The following is a 21,249-nucleotide window of genomic DNA, read 5'->3' on the forward strand; positions in this document are numbered from 1 at the left end:
TAAGAAAGAAAGAAGTAAAATGTCTTTATTTGTAGACTGTATGATCATTTCAAATTCCTTCTCAAATTTCATATGCCAAGGACATTTCTAGGTCACCAAATTAGAATTTCTCAATCCAGTATTATTAAAATTTTGGGCCAACTGACTTTGTTTAGGGTAGAGTGGAAAAACAAATATCTTGTGCACTGCAGGATATTTACCAGCATCCCTGGCCTACATCCACTAGACCGCAATAAAATTCCTCACCATGACACACTAACTACAACCACCAAAATTATCTTGATAGTATGAAATGTCCTCAGGGGGGGAAATATTTCTCACATACACACACCTGGTCATATTAAGAACCACTGTAAAAGCTGACTATAGGACAGAGCTATTATATGACTGGAGTGGTAAAAGTGAAATGTAATAAGAGCCTGAATTACATTAGCAGTAGCAGGCTTGGACTGAAAGTATTGGGAAATACTTACTGGGGAAATAAGGCTTAAATATCATTTTGATGACAGTGTAGAAAAAACAGCAGCTGAAGTTTTGGTTTGCTTAATTATGTGGATGATAGTGTTAATAATGAATAACCATATTACATATAAATAAAAACATATGAGATACATTTTCTTAAAAATCTGTCAAAGTGACTAAATATTCTAATTCCAATGAACTTCATAACTGTGCTCTGATTTGCTCCTGGTCTTGGTAAGCATGAACTAGTTTTCCTGATCCCCAGAATCATGAGAGTAGCCACTCACTTTGAAACATTGGACTTTAGAGTGGATTTACTTTGTATAAATAAGAATGATCAAGCAGTCGAATACCCAAGAGGGCAGGGAAATGTATTCAAGTTAAGCATGCAGTGATTAAAAAAAAAAAAAATCTTCAACTGTTTCTCAGAAATATTAATCTTTGCTCCAGAAAGCAGATAAAAGACAAATCCAGTGAATTGGAATGTGCAGGTTGGTAGCTATGTCTACATTTGTTATTTTTTATACTTACAAGGTATAAAATATATTAAACATATTCTTCTCTTCATTTCTTAATTAAATCCAACTATTCGTAGTTGTTATACAATAACAATTAATTGGTTGCAATAGTTTACCTTGGGATGAAAAGCAAAACACATTCCAGGAGCTTGGCGAGCTATCAAAGCTTCACCTTTCTTTTCCTTTTCCCCTCCTTTTTTTGTGCTTGCAACAGTCGTTCTCTTCAAACGCATCAAATCTTTAAGAAGAAAATCATGTCATGTACCACATGAAAAAATATTGCAAACATCATGTGCAATTTAGCACATAACAAGAGAATGATAATTTGATATATATACATACATATATATGCATATTTATATGTTGTGTTTATATATTTTTTAAGGTTTTCTTTCTTTTTCTTTTTTTTTTTTTTTACCATGACAGTTCAGTCCTTTCCGTATAACCCATTTGGAGATTCTTCCATCCGCTGATATAGAAACTAGTATTTCTCTTTTGTCATCACCTGTTGTGCCTCGATCTTGTTCTATCCATTGTAGTTGCCATATAGGTCCCAAATGATTTTGAGGTGACTCACTAAAATAGAGAACAGGCTAAATACACAATCAAAATAATTTTAAAAAGACTTGCTAATTAAGTAATAAAGATTTCTCCCAAGAGCACCATAATGTACTTACAGACCTATGCTTTTGTTTAAAACTGGACTTTTACACTAAATATTCTGAAAAACAGGAAAAATAGTAATGTTGCCACCTAATATTCATTGCTGTTTTTCTCATTTTCTACAAAAGGAAAACTTTACTGCTTTTAACTATACTAGCTGTTATAACAAAAATAATTATTTTTTTACAATATACTTATCTTACCATGATCCTTCATTTTTCTCAAGATGTATAATTTCAGTTTTAGATCACATTAAATGTATGTATCTTCATCTTTATAGGATTTTTTTCATAGCTTTAACCAATTACTTAAGCTATTTAAATCTTATTCAAGTAAACAGTTACCACATTCTACTAACTATATTTTGGAATAGACCAGGGACATGATTTCTCTTCTCTGAGATTTAATTTTTTTCTGAAGAATTAAAATCACTCGTCAAATTATTCATTTCCTTATCAAATTAATGGGTTGTTCTGTACCTATTACTAATTCCTTTGATTTTTTTATACAAACTCTTCAGAACAATATGCTTCATAAAGTTATAGCTGATTTTTGATTATTTTTAAAAGTTATGCACTCTCTTCCTGGAAACAAGCATAAAGCACCATGTTTACCCATCTATGCAAATAATTTCTAAGTAAAGCTTAGAGTCTCTGCTTTAGCTATTTATAATAGCCAAGTCATGCAAACAACATAAATACCCCAAAACACACCAGTGGATCAAGACAATGTGGCATTAATGCCATTTCTATTTCTTGTTAAATTTACTCAAACAATGATATAATGTTCCACTTGATTTTAGTTTCATTGGTATTTGGCCTATTATAAAACCTAACATATTCAATATCTTTCACACCTAGTTCTTTTTGTTTTTTCTTAATATGACACCTCCATCCACCCACCCATGTACACAGTACTGCTGGTACATACTCCTTATTGTATGATGTGCTGAGGATACAAAGCAAAATAAAACTTTATCCTGATCCCAAAGGACTTCACCTCAGGAAGGCATATCTATAAGCACTTCATATACAGCATGATGAGTGGTATGATGAGAGTTTATAGAGAGAAATTATAGCAGAAATGAGTGAAGTTCCCAGAAGGTGACAAAAAAAGGTAAAAGCTTTCATCTTTGTGTTTGATAGGTAAGATAACTTCTGGATAGCCAATGTACAGCTCAGTATTATTGTTAACATAATATTCTTGAAATTTGGTAAGAGTAGATTTTATATGTTCTTATTGTAAAAAAAAAAACAGTAACTGCGAGAGGTGACAGATGTGTTAATGTGACTTTAGTAAACATGTCACAAGTATATGTGTGTGTATATACACATTACATACATACACATGTATACACACATAATATCAGCACACTGTGATCACATATATAATTTAAATATATCAATTTTTGTCAATGATGCTACAATAAAGCTAAAATAAAATAAAATAAATAAACTAAACTAAATAAAATAAACTAAAATAAAAACCAGTAAGCATAAACAATAAATCAAAGGAAATTTGTTGGGGAGGTGAGTAGAGAAAATGATGCAGAAGATACTAGGATAGAGCATTTCAACTGAGGAGAAAATTTGAGGAACTAAATATTTGAAATTTAATGGTATCACCTCAATAACAAACATTCACTCAAACTCAACACTAGAGAATGCTGTAATTTCTTCCCTAAAAAGCATGTTTGTCTAATTTTTGGATTCTCACCTACTATCCAGAACAGGAATGTTACTGTTGCTTTGTACATTATAAACTGCAATACTGCCATTGTGATAACCAACTGCTAAAAGGTTAGGTGCTCCAATTGAAAAATCCACAGCAGTAACTCCATGCGGACTCTGATAAATACGTTCTGGCCACTGAATAAAGAAACAATTATATTACATCTTAAACTTGGCTTTGGGGACCACAATTAGGTAAGATCCAATGGTGGCTGACTACTGACGAGTTTGGAGGTAACAGGGTACGGGGAGATTTATTATGATAAAACCATGAATAATATAGTTCAATAACTTTAAGAATACAGCTTACAATAATTACCATATCATTTGTATGATCATCATGGCTCTACCTTCTTAAAGAAACAAATTATCTAGGATATATTGTCTTCATACTCTGTTTCAGATGGTTAGATTCTCTAGTCATTTATAAATAACAAATAGAGCAAGTGCCAGAGCTCTCTAAAGTATGTTGTTCTACAAACCTGTCAAGAGTTTCATTGTCCTATTTTAATGTCTACTTTAAATCCTTTCTTGTTTCTAACAACCTACATAGAAGACAAGACAAACTACACATGGTGATGCAAACAGATATTAATCCTTCTAGATGTTTAAAATTACTTCTTGATTTCTCTTATTCTTTATAAACCCAGATTCCTAACAGACTGGGGCTATTCATAAAATATCTAATTATTTTTATATGCTCCTCTGACCCTCCTAAGTATTATACTTCACATTTCAGTTGTAGATTAAATCTAATAGTAAAACTGTAAAGTAACTGATTAGCAAACACATGACTACAGTTCTTATTCTCTTTGAAAAATTCATGGCAGTCAGATGGTCATATTAATCTATTTTTTTAATCTATTAAAGCAACAGAAAACTCTCTTATTCACTTAATAAGAAACAACCTAGTATTAAATGTCACATGGAGTTTTCAAAAGATTCTCACTACAAATATATCCTTTGTAGTTAGCAGTGATAATCAGTAACAGTTCAGCTCTGTATCATCAGAGCTAATAGTACAGAGTAATGTTCAATAAGTATCATTAGATTAAATTGTGAGTGAATTTTTTTTACTGTGTATTGACAGGAAAAAAATTTAATCATTACATATTTAAAGCAAATAAAGTTTTGGTTAATAACTTTTTCTTGGCTTTGTTTAATTATTACATATCATTATCTATTTTATTGAAATTATGTCAACATTTAACTAAATAAAAATAGGTCTTATTCCTATTTGGGTTACCATAGGATTCTTTATTGACCAGCAGCAAGCTAATCCTCTTTTTTGCTCTTTAAATCCGAAGTGCCCATAGCCAACAGCCAAAAGATCCTAAAAACCAGAAAATACACTTAAGGACAGATTGTAGAAAATGTTAGTACATATATATATAAATGCATACTAATTAATTGCATTAAAAATAGTGGTAAGACATCTTAACAGAAAGGGGAAATGCCAGTATTTCATCTATTTTTTTCTCTATATCTCCATCTTCTTGAACAAATAATAACAATTATCTTTTCAGACTGAAGAATATCTAAAAAGAACCAAATACTAATAATTCCTTTTCCTCCTTGAGGGAATCTTCTGAAATTGAACATCACATTATAATATTTTATGGTTTTCTGAGAAGGCCCTAATCATACCTAATGTAAAACAAAATACACTATGTCTAAGACAGGTGTAATGGACTGAATTGTATCTACTTTTCATGCCTCATAAAATTCATTTGCTGAAGATTTAGCCCCAGAGTGACTAAATTTATAAATAGGGCTTGTAGGAAACAATTAAGGTTTAATGAAGTCATAAAATTAGGGTCCTAATCCAGTAGGACTGGTGATCTTGTAAGAAGAAAAATACAATGAGATTGCTTATTTCACCACAAGAGGATACAGCATGAAGGTACCTGCCTTGAAACCAGGAAGAAAAGCCCTTGCCATGAACTAAATCAGTTAGCACCTTGACCCTAAACTTCCCATTCTCCAGATTGATAAAATACATTTCTGTTATTTAAATACCCAGTCTCTAGTATTTTGTACAAGCCCAAACTGATTAATAGAGTAGGTCATTTTAAGAAATGCTTATGTAAGTACATAGAGACAAAGTTTAATGTTTAACCAAATTCTGTTAATGTATATTATATTCTCCTATATAATCAGAAAACCTTTATAAATATGCTACTGTATTTTCTTGTCACCCTATATTCAAGCTAACATCATGTCTTTACAATTTACTCTGCCTTATAACACTCTTTATCACTAACCATTTTATTTCGACATTAACAAACTCCTAATCATCTCTTCTAGTCTCAACAAGGGAAACTCTTTTACTAAGACACATTGACAAGTCTCTCTCTAGGTGCTCACAAAACATGATGAATTTCCCTTATCCAAGGACATACGTTACTATTATATGAACAGGGTCTATATATGATTTAATCATTATTGTATCAATACTTTATAGTATGTGGCACAAAGTGGATATTCAATAAATATTTGTAAAATGAACTCATAAGTAGGATAGATGCCATTGGCCTTTTTTTTTTTGCTTTACTCAAAATTATTTAACTAAATTTTCAATAGCAATATATAACCTTTTAAGTGGTAGTATACTGTTTTTAAAAAATTCATCTCTATTGTGTTTACTGATTTGTGAAATCCCACTTATCTCTAAGATATCCCCAAATATAGTCTTATAAAGACAAATATAAGCTAGAAGTATTCTATTTTATCAAAAAGTAATTTATGTAATTAATATTTAAGTTTCAGTAAAAATTATATAGACCTGCTATTTTAGTGCTGCAATTTAACCTGCTACACCACCAGGGAGGGCCCCCTTCTGCTTTCTAATAACCATGACAATAATGTCATGTTTGCACATACAATTTATGAAATTTGATAAAATAATAAAATTAATTCTTAGGCAAACATAATATAATATCATTTAAATAAATTATTTTAACCTCTTAAATATTCACTAAATATTTATTTCAAAGATACTACCATTAAACAAAAGGCTTTTGAAATCACTTGCTGAGAGCTTGCATCAGAATCAGTTAATAGAGCCAAAGAAAATCAGTCTTGTCACTCTTTAATCATCTCTTTTACAAGCAAACATACCATTCCCCAGCTTGATGACTCATCTAATTTGCCATAAGATGATTATTGGTCGTGTAGTAGTTAAGAGCAAGAACTCTGGAGCCAGATGTCTGGACTTAATTCTGTTTCACTTACTAGTTGTATAACTTGGGCAAGTTTTTTATTCTTTGTGTACTTTATTTTCCTTGTGAACATAATGGAAAAAAATAGTACCTAACTCATAGAAATGTTAACAGAAGTAAAATTTACAAAAGTCTTTGGAAATGTGTAATAGTAAGTACTACTTAGTTATTTGTTATTTTTATTAATAGTTTAAAGAATCTCAAAATTATGTGCATAGTATATAGGTCATTGGACTAAGAATATACTTCTGAATAGAAATACTTTTAAAAGAATATAAATTTGGGTATGTGAACTTGAAATATGTTGAAATAAATCATATATTATCTTTTGATATGGATTCATTGTTTAACTTTTTGCATTTCTCCCTTTGAAGCATGAATTTAGGCAGTTTCAAAGAAGAGGTTATATCTATTTTAATCCTTCACCTAATGCTTGAGGAAAAAAAATCGTCATTAGAACTTGGCAGTTGAAATTAAATGTTGAGAGATAGGACTGTTAAATGTGATAACGTACTGGATTTGTCTTATTCCAGACAAGGCTGCTCACGTTAAGGCCTTTGGTTAAGTCACAGGAAAATGACCAAAGTCGTTCCAAATTGGCTGGAATTGTTGATTGTTCTGCACTTATTTCTAGATCTTCTTCCTCCTCCTTCTTAGTCTCTTCCTCAACCTCTCCAACTTTTTCAACTCTTAAAAAGTCTTCAAGCTCTTCAGGTTCAGGTTCTAAAATTAAATCACATAAAAGTATAATTATTCTCTATAACTACAAGAATCTATAAGTAGATTTCTACCACTGACACTTTAAACACCACTAAATCTGCTCAATCATGTTACTTAAGTAACAGAGAACTTGAACCCTAATCTATAACTGCTGCAGACTTTTCTGTTATTATGGGCCCCACTCAAAACTTAGCACAGACTAGCATATCCAAATGAGGAATATGTTGCCTCCAAATGCAAAGAAGTTTACTTGGTATTGTGCCCATTTTCTTTGGTGATAAGGAAGGGCAAATGAAGCAATGTATCCTTCATCTTAGAAGATATATGACATACCTTAACCTCTGAACTCTGAAGAAATTTACTGAAGAGGGAACCCCTCAAAATGTAATCAAGTTTGGGCCCTCCCTGGTGGCACAGTGGGTTAAAAAGCAGTACTAAGAAGCTAAAGCCACTTCAGCATGAGTTCAATCCCCACCCTGAAGGTGATCCACATGGCATGGCAGACCTCTCCTGACCCACCCGCTGCTCAGCAGTGTACTTCGTCGATCTGCCTGTTTTGCTCCCCACTCTTGTCTCTGATGAATCCTTTCACCACACCTGCACCTCTGGCCTGACCCCACTTCTGTATGCATAAGTAAATAAAATATTTAAAGGTAATCAAATTTACTTTTCAACTTTTGAAAAGTATTCTCAACTTCTGAAAACATTACATGCAAATGTTTCATTAATAAGAATACTTTTTGTTCATTAGGTTCAATTAGCATAGTATCATCGATGTAATGGAACAGTGTAATGTTTTATTGAAGGAAAAGATCTCTACAGACTAAATTATACCATAAAGTTGAAGAGTAGGAAACTCCTACTCCTGCAGTAGGATATTGAAGATATATTGTAAGCCTGGTCAGCTGAAAGTAAATAAATTCTGATGTTTCTTTATCAATAAGCACTGAATTGGGGGAGGGAGGGAAAGGAAAGCATTTGTTGTACTAGTAGCTACTTATTAGATACCAAGGGATATGGTTATATGTTCAGTCAATGAACTATTAGGGGGAAAGGATATTTTGGATGAACTCTACAGATAGGGTTTTGTGGATTCCAGACAACAAAACTATGAACCCCAGCAACACCAAAGGGGGGACTGCTAGGACCCGAGGGCAGAAATAAGCAGCTATTTTGGGTTTTGTATGTAAAACCATACATGTTGGGCTAAGGGCGACACATGGAGCAAAGAGAAACATGTGAAGAAATTTCACTTGCTTCTTCTTGGTCCTGAACTGGTTGAAACAGATGTAGGTGAGGGAACCGTGGAGAGGTTGACTATGGCAGTGTTTATTTTGATTTTGCTCTGTTCCTCCCAGACTTGTCTGATCATTTCTGACCCTTCTCTCTGGGTCACCTCTAAAATGTGCTTTAGACTTGTGGTGGGCTTCCAGGCCTTGCTTTGGGCCAATCCCTTTTGGGTAAACTTTAACCCATGAGGGGGTGGGTAACTTAGAAACTATATTCTTTGTGTTTGTTGTAGGGCACACTGATTGTATTAAAGTTCCTTTCCATTAAAGGTCTTACATGTTTTGTCTTGATGGTCAGATGGCAGAACCTATTTAAGCAGACAGGTTTCGGGGTTCAGGGGTATCTCTCTCCCTGACCTGTAACAATACCTCACCTGGAATAGCAGCTGCAACTGTAGTCACCAACTGGTTAAGTTTACAAAAATTCACTATATATTATCCAAGATCCATGTGTTTTGTTCACAAGGCAAATATATGAATTGAATGGGGGACTTTTGGGGAAACAACATTTCTGCATCTTTCAAGTCCTTGATCACATTGATCACTGAATTCTTTCTAGAAATGTACTTGTTTGGCTTACTGTTTTCATAGGTAGAGGCAGTTATAGTGGTTTCCACTTAACTATTTCCTACTACATTAGCCCTCACTCCATGAGTCAAGTACTAAACATGGGGATTCTGTCAGTTTCTGGATATTTCTATTCTAAGTGTATATTCTGGAACAGGGTGGGGAGCACCACAGTATGGGCTCAGTGACTTAATGCACCCATTGTAAGATGGACTACAACAAAAACTCCATTGGTCAATCATCTTATCTCTGATTAGTGGACCATAGTAATGGTTTGGGTTCTCCTACTACTAGTGTCACTTCAGGACAGTATGAGGCAATCCCTGAAAAGCTCTATATTCCTTTTTTGCAGTGTACATTCACCAGAATAAAAGGTTATAGGTCCCTTTTGAGAAGGCTGGTAGAAATATTAACAGCAAACATTTAGGGCAGTGTAGTGAAACAACTTTTCAAAAGGACCCAACTTCCCCTTCATCCAAGGAACTCTGAGTCTATAAGCTACCCAAGTTTAGGAATTGGTTGGGAGGCTCTTACTTTGTTTTGGTGATTCAATTTAGAGTTCTGTTCACTTGACCTAGTTCTCAGTGCCTCAATATGTAATGATATTTGGAGACAAGGATTTTAAAGAGGTGATTAAGTGAAAATAAAACCATTAGTGTGAGTAATAATCCAATATAACTGGCATCTTTATAGGAAGAGGATATTTAAACTCTCTAAGAGATAGAGATTCACATGCACAGAGAAGATTGTGTAAGAAGGCAGACCAAGGAGAGAGGCTTTAGAGGAAACCAAGCTGCTGGCACCTTGATCTTGGACTTCCTGCCTCTGGAATTATAAGAAAGTAAATTTCTGTTGCTTAAGCCATCCAGTGTGTGGTTGATTATTAAGGCAGCCCTTGAAAGCGAGTGTACCACCTATTTTTTTCTCTTCCAAGGACAACATGATCAACTAGCCGATGCTGTGGGTTTCTGTGAGTCAGGTCATTGTAATTACTTCTTTATCAATTACGGTAACCATCCCAATTTTTTTGTGGATGATTAAGACCTGCCACCTAGCCTCTACTATCTCAGATCCTACTTTTCTTCTTCTACTTGAGAGTCTCTGTATAATGATAGGGGTTCCCACTTCAGTTTCTGACACTGAGAGAATCATCACAGAGTTCTTCAAGGATATCAGACAACCTTCCTGATTTATTTCTCACAGTTATGTGAGAAATTGATTTCTTACAGTCATGAAGGGCATGCTATCTAGAACCTCTGGAGTGGGAAAGTAGATCATCATGATAAATCCATTCTAACATTCCAGTGTTTCCAAATCTTTGAATACCTTTCTCAATGTGTATCAAAGAACTTCTAGATTTATTTAATAAATGTCACATTTTGGTCCATTATCAGCTAGCCAAAAACAAAAACCTATTAGAGCCATTTTAATCCCTTGAATTACATCACTGAATCCAGAATCTCTATGTAGTAGATCCACATCAATAAATTTGACCCGATCCGACTACTCTTTCCACTATTACCCTACACTCTTAATATCTTTCCCCACATGTATTTTCCAGATATCTGTCTGTATAAATTGGAAAAATCAGCAGCCAATTCTTCATGGAGTCATAACAACCCAAACTGCACATGTATGTAACAACTTCAAAATACATGGAACAAAAAACAAATCTAAAAAAAGTAAACAACTCAGAGATTTTGATACTACTCTCTCAACTGATAGGATAAGCAGAAAAACAGTAAAGACACAAATGACCTGAATAACATTATAGACCAACTTGATTTAATTAACATTTATAGAGCAATTCACCAAAAAAAAAGAAAAAGAAAAATGCATAATCATAGTACATTCTTAAAATAGACCACATTATGGACCATCAAACAACCTTAACAAATATGAAATAATGTAAATCATACAAAGTGTATTTTTAGACCACAATGGGATTAAATTAGAAATCAATAATAGGAATATAGTTACAAAATCCTAAAATATTTTAACCCAACAATATAGTTATAACTATCACATGGGTCAATGAAGAAGTTTCAAAAGAAATTTAAGTTTTCACTTTAAAATTATTGCACATTTTAAAAAATTGACTTTTTGGGTCCTCCCTGGTGGCGTAGTGGGTTAAAGCACAGCACTGAGAAGCTAAAAGCGTGAGTTGGATCCCTAACCCCCGAGGTGACCCACATGGAGCGGCAGACCTCTCCTGACCTGCCTGCTGCTCCCCTCAGCAGTGTACTTCATCAGTCAGCCTGTTCTGCTCCCCACTCTGTGTCTGGGCAATCCTCTCACTGCCCCTGCACCTCTGGCTTGTACCCCAGTTCTGTGTGCCTAAAGTAAATAAATAAATCTTTTAATTTTTTTTATTTTTAATAAAATAAAATTATAACATTAAATTACTTTTTAGAAGACAATTTATTAGTAAGTCAGAGTGTTGAATATATATAGCTGACCATATTATCCACCTATTTCACTGCTGAGAAATGAAAGCAAAGGCCTGTACAAAGACTTGTGCACAAATGTTCATACCAACTTTAATGTAATGGCCCTAAACTGGAAAATATCAACCAACTACTGAAAGGAAAAATACAGTTCAGAATAGTCAGCCAATGTATTATTCATCAGTTAAAACATAACAAAAACTGCCTTTTGGCTCTCTGAGCGGCACCATGGCGGTGGGCAAAAACAAGCGCCTTACGAAAGGTGGCAAAAAGGGAGCCAAGAAGAAAGTGGCTGACCCATTTTCTAAGAAAGACTGGTACGATGTGAAAGCGCCAGCAATGTTCAATATAAGAAATATTGGGAAAACATTAGTCACGAGAACTCAAGGAACCAAAATCGCGTCAGATGGCCTCAAAGGGCGTGTTTTTGAAGTGAGCCTTGCTGACCTGCAGAATGATGAAGTTGCATTTAGAAAATTCAAGCTAATTACTGAGGATGTTCAGGGCAAAAACTGCCTGACTAACTTCCATGGCATGGATCTTACCCGAGATAAAATGTGCTCCATGGTCAAAAAATGGCAGACCATGATTGAAGCTCATGTTGATGTCAAGACAACAGATGGTTATTTGCTTTGTCTCTTCTGTGTTGGTTTTACTAAAAAACGCAACAATCAGATCCGGAAGACCTCTTATGCACAGCACCAACAAGTCCGAAGTCCGCCAAATCCGGAAAAAGATGATGGAAATCATGACCGGAGAGGTGCAGACAAATGATTTGAAAGAGGTGGTCAATAAATTGATTCCAGACAGCATTGGGAAAGACATAGAAAAGGCTTGCCAGTCTATCTACCCACTCCATGATGTCTTTGTTAGAAAAGTAAAAATGCTGAAGAAGCCCAAGTTTGAATTGGGAAAACTCATGGAGCTTCATGATGAAGGCAGCAGTTCTGGAAAAGCTACTGGTGATGAAAAAGGGGCTAAAGTTGAACGAGCTGATGGATATGAACCACCAGTTCAAGAATCTGTTTAAAAATCAGACTTTCAGTAATGATAAATAAAAAGTTGGATTAAAAAAAAACATAACAAAACACAACTATAACACATGAAACAACATGAGTGAATCTAAAAATAATTTTATACAGTGAAAAAGAAGCCAGACATAATAGAGTATAGACTATATAATTGCATTTATATAAAATTCTAAACACAGCAAACTTATTTTATTTAAGTATGTTTGTCAGTCTGGAACATAAAAAGCCTCAACAGTGGACAAATGTTAGCATCGGGAACATTAGTAAGCTTGAAAATACAATTTCAGAGAAGGAACAAACAGAAGAACAGGAAGGAAAAAATAATTAAAAATATGAAAACAGTATAAGAGATTTGGGAATCATTGAAAGAGAAATATCCATATCACAGGGTCTCAGAAAAGAAGAAAAAGAGAAAGGATTTGAAAGTTTATTTAAAGAAGTAATTGCTGATAACCATTTACATCTGGGAAATGAATCAGTTGTTTTGATCCAACGGGCACAAGGAGATACAAACAAAATGACACCAGATTGACACACTCCACAACACATTATAATAAAACTGTTGAAAGTCATGACAAGGACAGAATATAAAAATTGTTGGGAGAAATAAGAGTAACCTATAAGGGAACACCAGTTAGACTGCCCATGGACTTTAGCATATAAAACATAGCAGGCAAGAAACAATATAAGAGATATTTGGAGAACTCAGAGGCAACTATTTCCAGCCTAGAATTCATGACACTTGAAGATTATCATTTAAGAGAGAAAAAAGGATCAGAAATTTACTAAAGAGAAAAAAACTAAAATAATTTATCAACACTAAGCTGGGAAAGAGGTACTAAAGTAGTTATACAGTAACAAAACAACAATTATAGAGGTAACAAACACCAAATAAGACATCATGGAGGAGGAGAGTAACAACATATCCAGTAGAAATCTGAGATTAGACTACTCAATGGGTGGCAAAAATTGTCCATTATATACTAACCTCAGTAAAACTTCCAAATAAAAATAAACAGAAGTAAACATTAAGACAACAAAAATACAATTGAAAGAAAACATTAAATGGTGTCAAAAAAAAAACTAAAAAAATTTAAATATCAAAATAGTAATAAATACTTATATCTCAAATATCTCAATAATCACCATAAATGGAAATAGTTTGATGTCAATATTTAAAAGATATAAAGTAATTTTCAGCAGGTGTTGTGCAGTAACATACCTCTGAAGAGGTATGTGACTCTGTACCTCTGAATACATGCAGTATTGTAAACCAATGTTACTTTGATTAAAAAAAAGAGGAAAAAGAAAACAAAAAAGTCCATCCTTATGTTGTTTATAACAAACACATCTTACCAACAAAGACAAACACAAACGTCGCATTAAAGGCTAGAATACAATCCCATAAGCAAATAGTAATTTTTTAAAAAGTCAGAAATAACTATACATATATCAGGTAAAATAGCTTTCCAGTTATTAAAGGATAATAAGAAATAGAGAGGAATATTACATTACAAATAAAGGCCTAATACTAGAAGAAATCATAGTTCTAAATATATATGAGCCAAATGATGAAACACTAAGATATATAGGATAATAATTAATAGAAATAAGGCGAGATGTTGAAAATAGTACAATAGTACCAGGAAATTTTAATAATCTACTTAACAACAATGGCGCTAGACTAAACAGGCTTAACAAATGTCTACATAATATCCAAAACTACTATAAACATATTTTTTTCAAGTGGAACATTTTCAATAATAGACCATATGTTGGGACAGCAAGTCCTCGATAAAGCTACAAAAATTGAAATCATACCAAGTATTTTTTCTGAACATAAAGTTATAAATCAACTAAAACCAAAAAAGATGGAATACTATAAGTACATGGAGACTAAACAATATGAGGCTTAATAGCCATTGGATTAAAGGGAAATTAAAATAGAAATCAGAAAATACTCTCAAGATTAATGGAAATGAGGATACAAGTTACAAGAATCTAATCCCACTTTCAATGAGATGCAGTGAAAGTGATCTTAAGAGGGAAGAAATCTGCTACAATTAAAAGCAAGAAAAACCCCAAGTAGGCAACTCAATATTACTTACACCTAAAGAAATTGGTAAAAGAGGAACAATTATGACCTAAAGTTAGTAGAAGGAAGGAAATAATAAAAATAAGAGTGAAAGTAAATTAGAGACTTAAAGGAGACTGTAAAAAAGAGCCGTGAAACTAAAAGTTGTTTCTTCAAGAAGATTAAATCAATAAACCTCCAGATAGGCTAAAAAGTAAGAGAAAATATTAATAAGCAGAATTAGAAATAAAAAAAGGAGAAATTACCACAGATGGCCCTAAACACAAAGGATCATAAAAGAGTATTATAAATAACTCCAAAAAATAAATTTGGTAAACTTGAAGAAACAGATAAATTTGTAAAATAATACCGTTTACCAAGACTAAACCAGGAAGAAACAGAAGATCATAATGATGGAAACTGAAATAACAATCACAAATTTCCACAAAAACAAAACCCAGAATCAAATGGTATTTATAAGTAAATTCTGTCAAACCTTTAAGGAAATTACATGTATCTTGCTCATAACATGTTTAGGGAATGCTCCATAAACATGTTATGAGATCAATATTGCCCTAATATTGAAGTCAGATAAAAAGAGCACAGGAAAATTCAGGCCAATATCCCATGGTCACCACTACTATTTAATTTAATAGTAGAGGCTTGAGCAGAGAAACCTAACAAGAGGAGTAAAAGAATTTCACCTTGGAAAAGAGGTGATAAATCACACTATTTAAGATGATATGATGTTACATATTGAAAATCCTAAAGACTACACCAAAAGTTACTATTAAAAAATAAATGAATACAGCAACATGGCAGGTTACTAAAGCAACATATAAAAAAATGCCACAATTTTATATACAAACAGACAAGAAGAAAATTAAGAAAATAATTCTATTCACACTCACTTCAAAAAGAATAACATACCTAGTAGTTAACCTTAACAAGGAAGTGAAGGGCTGATATAATGAAAACTGTAAAACATTAAAGAATTTAGATTATGATTTAAGGAGATGGAAAGACATTGTATGCTCACAGATGAGTACAAAATGACAATCATGGCAAAAACAACATAAAAAATTAATGCAATTACCATCAAAATAACAAAGATATTCAAGTAGTGGGACAAAAAATATTAAAATATCTATGGAGGCACAAATGCCTTTAGTAGCAAAAACAATCTTGAAAGAAATGGATGTGACATGTTATATGACCCTAAACTATACTAAAGCAATAGTAATTAAACAATGTGGTATTGGCATTAAATATAAACACATGAACTAATGGAACAGACTCAAAAGTCCAGAAATAAACCCACATAAATATCAATACTTAATTCATAATAAATGAGCTACAAACACACAATGGGGATAGGAGAGTCTCTAACAAATGGTGCTGCCAGAACTGGAGAGCCACATGTAAAAGGATTAAGTTTGATTGCTGTCCAGCTCCATGCACAGAAATAAATCCTAAATGGATTGAATAATTAGATATAAAATCCACAACATTAAAATAAGACATTAGCAATGTGTTTCATGACATTAATGATAAGGATGTTTTTGGAGACTCAAACCCTGTAGCAAGTGAAGTCAAGACAAAAAATAAATAACTGTGATTACCTCAAATTAAGAGCTTTTTCACAGTGACAGAAGATAAAAATAAGTAAGAAGATAGCCTACTTAATGGAAGAAAATAATGATAGGAAGTTAATATCTATGAACTCACACAATTCAACAATATAAAACAAACAAACCAATTAATAAATGAGCAAAAGATATGAACAGACAATTCACCAAAGAGGATATCAAGAAGGACAGTAGATATATGGGGAAATGTTCATCCCTCTTTTTATTTATTTTTTTTTAAAGATTTATTTATTTGTTCATACAGAACTGGGGTACAGGTCAGAGGCTCAGGGGTGGTGAGAGGCTTCACCAGAGACAGAGTGGGGAGCAAAACAGGCAGATCTACGAAGTACACTGCTGAGGGGAGCAGCGGGCAGGTCAGGAGAGGTCTGCCACGCCATGTGGTCTCCTCTGGGGCAGGCGGGAATCAACTCATGTGGAAGTGGCTTTAGCTTCTCAGTGCTGTGCTTTAACCCGCTGTGCCACCAGGGAGGGCCCTCATCCCTCTTTTTAATAGAGGGATGATGGTGCAGGTCAAAGCCACATGAGATATCAACTCACACATTAAAAAGACTTCCAACGATAAGTCCTAGAGAGGATGCACAGGTAGAGAAACCCTATTATATTACTAGTGGGAATGTAAATGAGTGCAGCCATTTTAGAAAATAATTTTTATTTACATAAGAAAACTAAAAATGGACCCAGAACGCAACTCTTCAGCATCCATCCATGATGGAACTAACAACTCAGAAAATTATATGCTCTGCAATGTTTACTGCAGCATTATTCAAAATAGCAAGGACATGGAAACAATCTTAGTGGCCATGACACAGGACTGAGTCAAGATGTGGATCTCAAAGGGAAGGAAAGACAAAGTATTGACATTTACCAAAAAATAAAAAAGTGGAAGGAGTTTGAGAGAATTATGTCAGGATGACAAATAGTGGACATTTGGGGATACAGGAGGCAATGCAACAATGCAAAATACTTACTAGTGGACTTCATAAGTGAAGTGAGGTCTCTGTGGTAAAGAGAGAGTAGCCAGGGAGGAAAGGGGAAAGAGGCATAAGAGATGGTGTATGGAAAAAATTAAGCTACAAAAATAGATGACAGATACATATATACATAATTAGATCAACAGATATAGGGAGACATAAACATAGAGATAAAATGACCAAAAAATAAAAGTAATTCATTTTTATAATACCTTTAAAAACAGGAAGCTGACGATAAGCTGCAAGTTTGGGCTGAAATATATTTTCCATGAGTACTCTTTCCATAAAAAATAAGTCTTGATTAAACCGCTCTGACTTTAATATTGCATCTGAGTGGTCTTCTTCATCATCTTGAATTTTAGCCAGAATTACATTTTCTATATCAATTAGAGAACTAGCTTCACTAGCTGCAAAACAGAACAATGATGCAATGATAAAATAATCCATAAAATTAAATGGTTCATGAATTCAAACTTTCAGATGATCATTTGGTTTTCCTCCAGCACTTAACAACTTAAGCAAACAGTTATTGAGTATCTGTTATGAACTAAGCACACATGAAAGGCAAAAATATATGTCATTTTGGACTTCTTAACCACTCAAAGATGTAGTTTTTACAAGATGAGCAATGATAGTAATGCAGTAATTTGTATCTTGATACAATTTTACTTAAATTTAAATAATATTATCATATAATATAATACCTATTCATATAAAGGTAAGATTGTATTTTAGTTTTATAAGAATACTAATGTGTTCATTTTTTGTTGATGCTATAACAAATTACAAAAAAACAGTGGATTGAAGTCATGCAAATTTATTGTCTCAGAGACCTATAAGTTAAGAGATCTGACACAGGGTCTCACTGGAACAAAACAATGTTAAAGGAAAGATCATGATCTTTTCTGGAGGCTCTAGAGGAAAATAAATTTCCTTGCCTTTCCAAATCCTACAGGTTACCCCCAACCTTTCCTCATCTTTTTTAGAAGGCACCATTGTATCTCTTTGATTTTTTGTCATATTCTCTCTTTCTCCAACCACAGCTGGGAAAAGTTCTTTCCTTTTAAGAACCTATGATTAGATTGGGCCTAATCACATAATCCAGGATAATTTCCTTCTTTGATGAACTTTCACATAGTCATTTTTGGAAAATCTTTTTTGCTATGTATTATTATCACAGGTTGCAGGGACTAGTATATGAAAATATTTGGGGAACTATTATTCAGTTCAGTTTACCAATTAGAAAAATCTTATTTTAGAAAGAGGGGGTCTTGTTTTTGTGAACATCAAGTAGATACTCTGTTCCCTATTCCCTCTGCTAAATATAAATAAACTTAGAAATTATATGCAAAACAAACATAGAAAGCCCTTGAAAGCTGTTGAGAGAAGGGTAACTAGAATCTCCAGTAAGTAAAAAATTATACAGTAGTGAGCTTCCTGATTTTTCTTTTTGTCTCATATATTCCAGATAAGAAGGAACTCAGTAAGTCAGGAAACTGGAATCACAAATGGGCACAGATGACAATGAAACACCTCAAATAAACTTCTCGAAAAACCAGGAAAAGGACAGTATTGCAAGAACAAGAAAACTTCAGTTGCTAACCATATTACTCCACACAAATACAAAAGAAAAAAGTATAGTCCCATGAAAGTTACAAAGGCAAAATGGGGAACCTAGACTTCTACCCTTGTCAGGGTGAAAAAAGGCATCCCAATTTCCCAGTGCTCCAGGGGTTGTGGTGTCAGAGAAGACTCAGGAAGGAGACACAACACTCATCCTTACCAACCATAATAATAACCATGCTGCCTATTAGCAATGTCAGTGGAAACCAACTGAGGGACACAGAATTCTATACTTCTATTGCACCCTTTCTTTTCCTCACTAGAATAGTCAGAATTAAACTGGTAAAGAGTAAAAACTTATATTTCTGCCCATCAGTAATAAGGACAACTCCCAATCTGGTATCATGAAAGGCCTCTTGTGCAGTGGTAATGAGGTACTCCTATCTTGCTCAGCCATAGATCTATCAACGGAAACAAGAGTTCTCCTTCCACCTGTGCCCAGCAGCAATAAGGAATAATGAGGAGATTCTCTGCCTCTATATCACTAGAGGTCACATGGAGAATATAGAGTTCTACTCTTACCTGGTAGTACTTTCCCCGCCAGATTAGCTAAATAAAATCTTCTAAAATGGAAGGCTTAAAAAAAGATCCATTCTTTCCAAATATAATACCCAACATTTTTTACTTACTTTTAGTTGAAAGTGATTTATCATACCAAAAATCAAGAAAATCTCAATATGAAGTAAAAAGACAGTGAAAAGTACAATAGACGGATCAAATGAAAATTTTAGAACTAAAAATAAAGTAACAGCCATAATTTTAAAATGCAATGGATAGGCTCAACAACAGACAGAGATGGCAAAGAATCAGTGAATATGAAGAGTGAACAACAGAAAATACTCAATCTGGAAAACAGAAAGAAATTAACCTAAAAAAATGACAAAGGCTCAGATATCTGTGGGACTATAACAAAAGATCAGTTATTCGTATTATTGCCATTCTTTATGAAGAAGAGGAGATGAGATGGAAAAAATATCTGAAGAAATAATAGCTGGAAATTTCAAATATTTACTAAAGGAGAATACGCAGACTAAAGTATCTGAATAAATCCAAAGAGGATTAAACTAAAGAAATCTATCTGAATATCTTACTCAAACTTTTGAAAACTGAAGAAAAATAAATGAGAGAGAAATGAGTGTATAAATTTGGGGTTCAGGGTACCATACCTCAGCCTGCACATTAACATTTCTATTCTCAATAAAACTGGCCATTCATTCCGTTCTACATTTTTACACCTTTTTCTAATTTCTAGTTTCTATATGCCTCCCCCAACTCTTTTTGTTCTGGTCTCCCCCATCTTTTTAGCTGGTTACAATGTCAAAATAAAATACCTTTTAAATTACTTTTGAAGTTATTGTATATGGGTTTATCATCCCTTTTTTGCTTTTAAAAGTGTAACCATGTACACACGAAATACAACACATTGGGACTCTAAATACTGCCAATAATTCCTAGGGAGGTAAAATCACCCCCAACTAAAAGCCACTATTGTTAATGTACTTATAATTTAAATTGTTACAGAGTATTCTTTTCCTTGTAAGTCTTCTAATTAATAGGAAGAGAGAAAAGGGTAAAGGATGAATTCCACAGAAAGAGAAATTAAGAGTAAGAAAGAAGCATTAGAGAAAGAATCCTTGAAATTCTTGACAGGTATTCAAGAAAAAAATTAATTTCTCAGTTCATAGTCCAAGATGATGTGAAAGAATAACAATGCTATTTCTGAGTATAAGTTGTATTTTTCATGTTCTACCAGAAATAAAATATTATAACTGTTGAAAAATCATTTATTCAAAATGTCATGCAAAAATATCATTCAAAAATAATGGAAATGAATAAAAGCTTACTTTTTTCTGTACTCACTAGCATTCTTTGGTCCCGATCTTTAGGAAATATACATGTTTTATTACTTGAATCAATTACAGATTGTTTTACTGATAAAGATAAAAGCTCGGTAGCATTATAAGAATCATATAAATCCCAAGCAGTGGACATTATCCCTAAGTAAAGAAACAAAAAGGTAAAAGTTATTTTAGACCAAATTCTATTATTTTAGTTTATACATAACTAGTCCTAAATAAGATCAAGTATTAGGGGGAAATAAAGATGAAAAAGAAATAAAGCATGAATAAAATATTTTTCTGTCAGGATTTTTTTGGCTATTTGGGGTCTGCTGTGATTCCATATTAATTTCAGTTATGTTTGTTCTATTTCTTTGAAGAATGCCATTGGAGACTTGATAGGGATTGCACTGAACTTGTATATTTCTTTGGGTAAGATGACC

General features: G+C 33.3%; 2 protein-coding genes across 2 annotated transcripts in view; one reads left to right on the plus strand and one right to left on the minus strand.

Annotated features, from left to right (window-relative positions):
- The window catches only part of WDR78 (WD repeat domain 78), a 48,368-nt gene that overhangs the window by 9,590 nt on the left and 17,529 nt on the right, over positions 1–21,249 (minus strand). The window contains exons 7-13 of the mRNA XM_012722130.1: positions 20,825–20,965; positions 17,558–17,752; positions 7,109–7,317; positions 4,620–4,706; positions 3,360–3,511; positions 1,399–1,556; positions 1,097–1,218 (exon numbers count right to left, since the gene is read on the minus strand). Of these exons, the coding sequence (XP_012577584.1) occupies positions 1,097–1,218; positions 1,399–1,556; positions 3,360–3,511; positions 4,620–4,706; positions 7,109–7,317; positions 17,558–17,752; positions 20,825–20,965 (1,064 nt within the window). The remainder of the gene's footprint in view (positions 1–1,096; positions 1,219–1,398; positions 1,557–3,359; positions 3,512–4,619; positions 4,707–7,108; positions 7,318–17,557; positions 17,753–20,824; positions 20,966–21,249) is intronic.
- Positions 11,828–12,688, plus strand: LOC101633319 (40S ribosomal protein S3a-like). The gene is given in 2 exon segments (XM_012722424.1): positions 11,828–12,325; positions 12,327–12,688. Coding segments are annotated over 2 exon segments (801 nt in total). The 5' UTR covers positions 11,828–11,845; the 3' UTR covers positions 12,648–12,688.

This window comes from Condylura cristata, unplaced genomic scaffold, assembly GCF_000260355.1.
Source record: "Condylura cristata isolate star-nosed mole 26May11 unplaced genomic scaffold, ConCri1.0 scaffold00008, whole genome shotgun sequence".
Taxonomy (NCBI): Eukaryota; Metazoa; Chordata; class Mammalia; order Eulipotyphla; family Talpidae; genus Condylura; species Condylura cristata.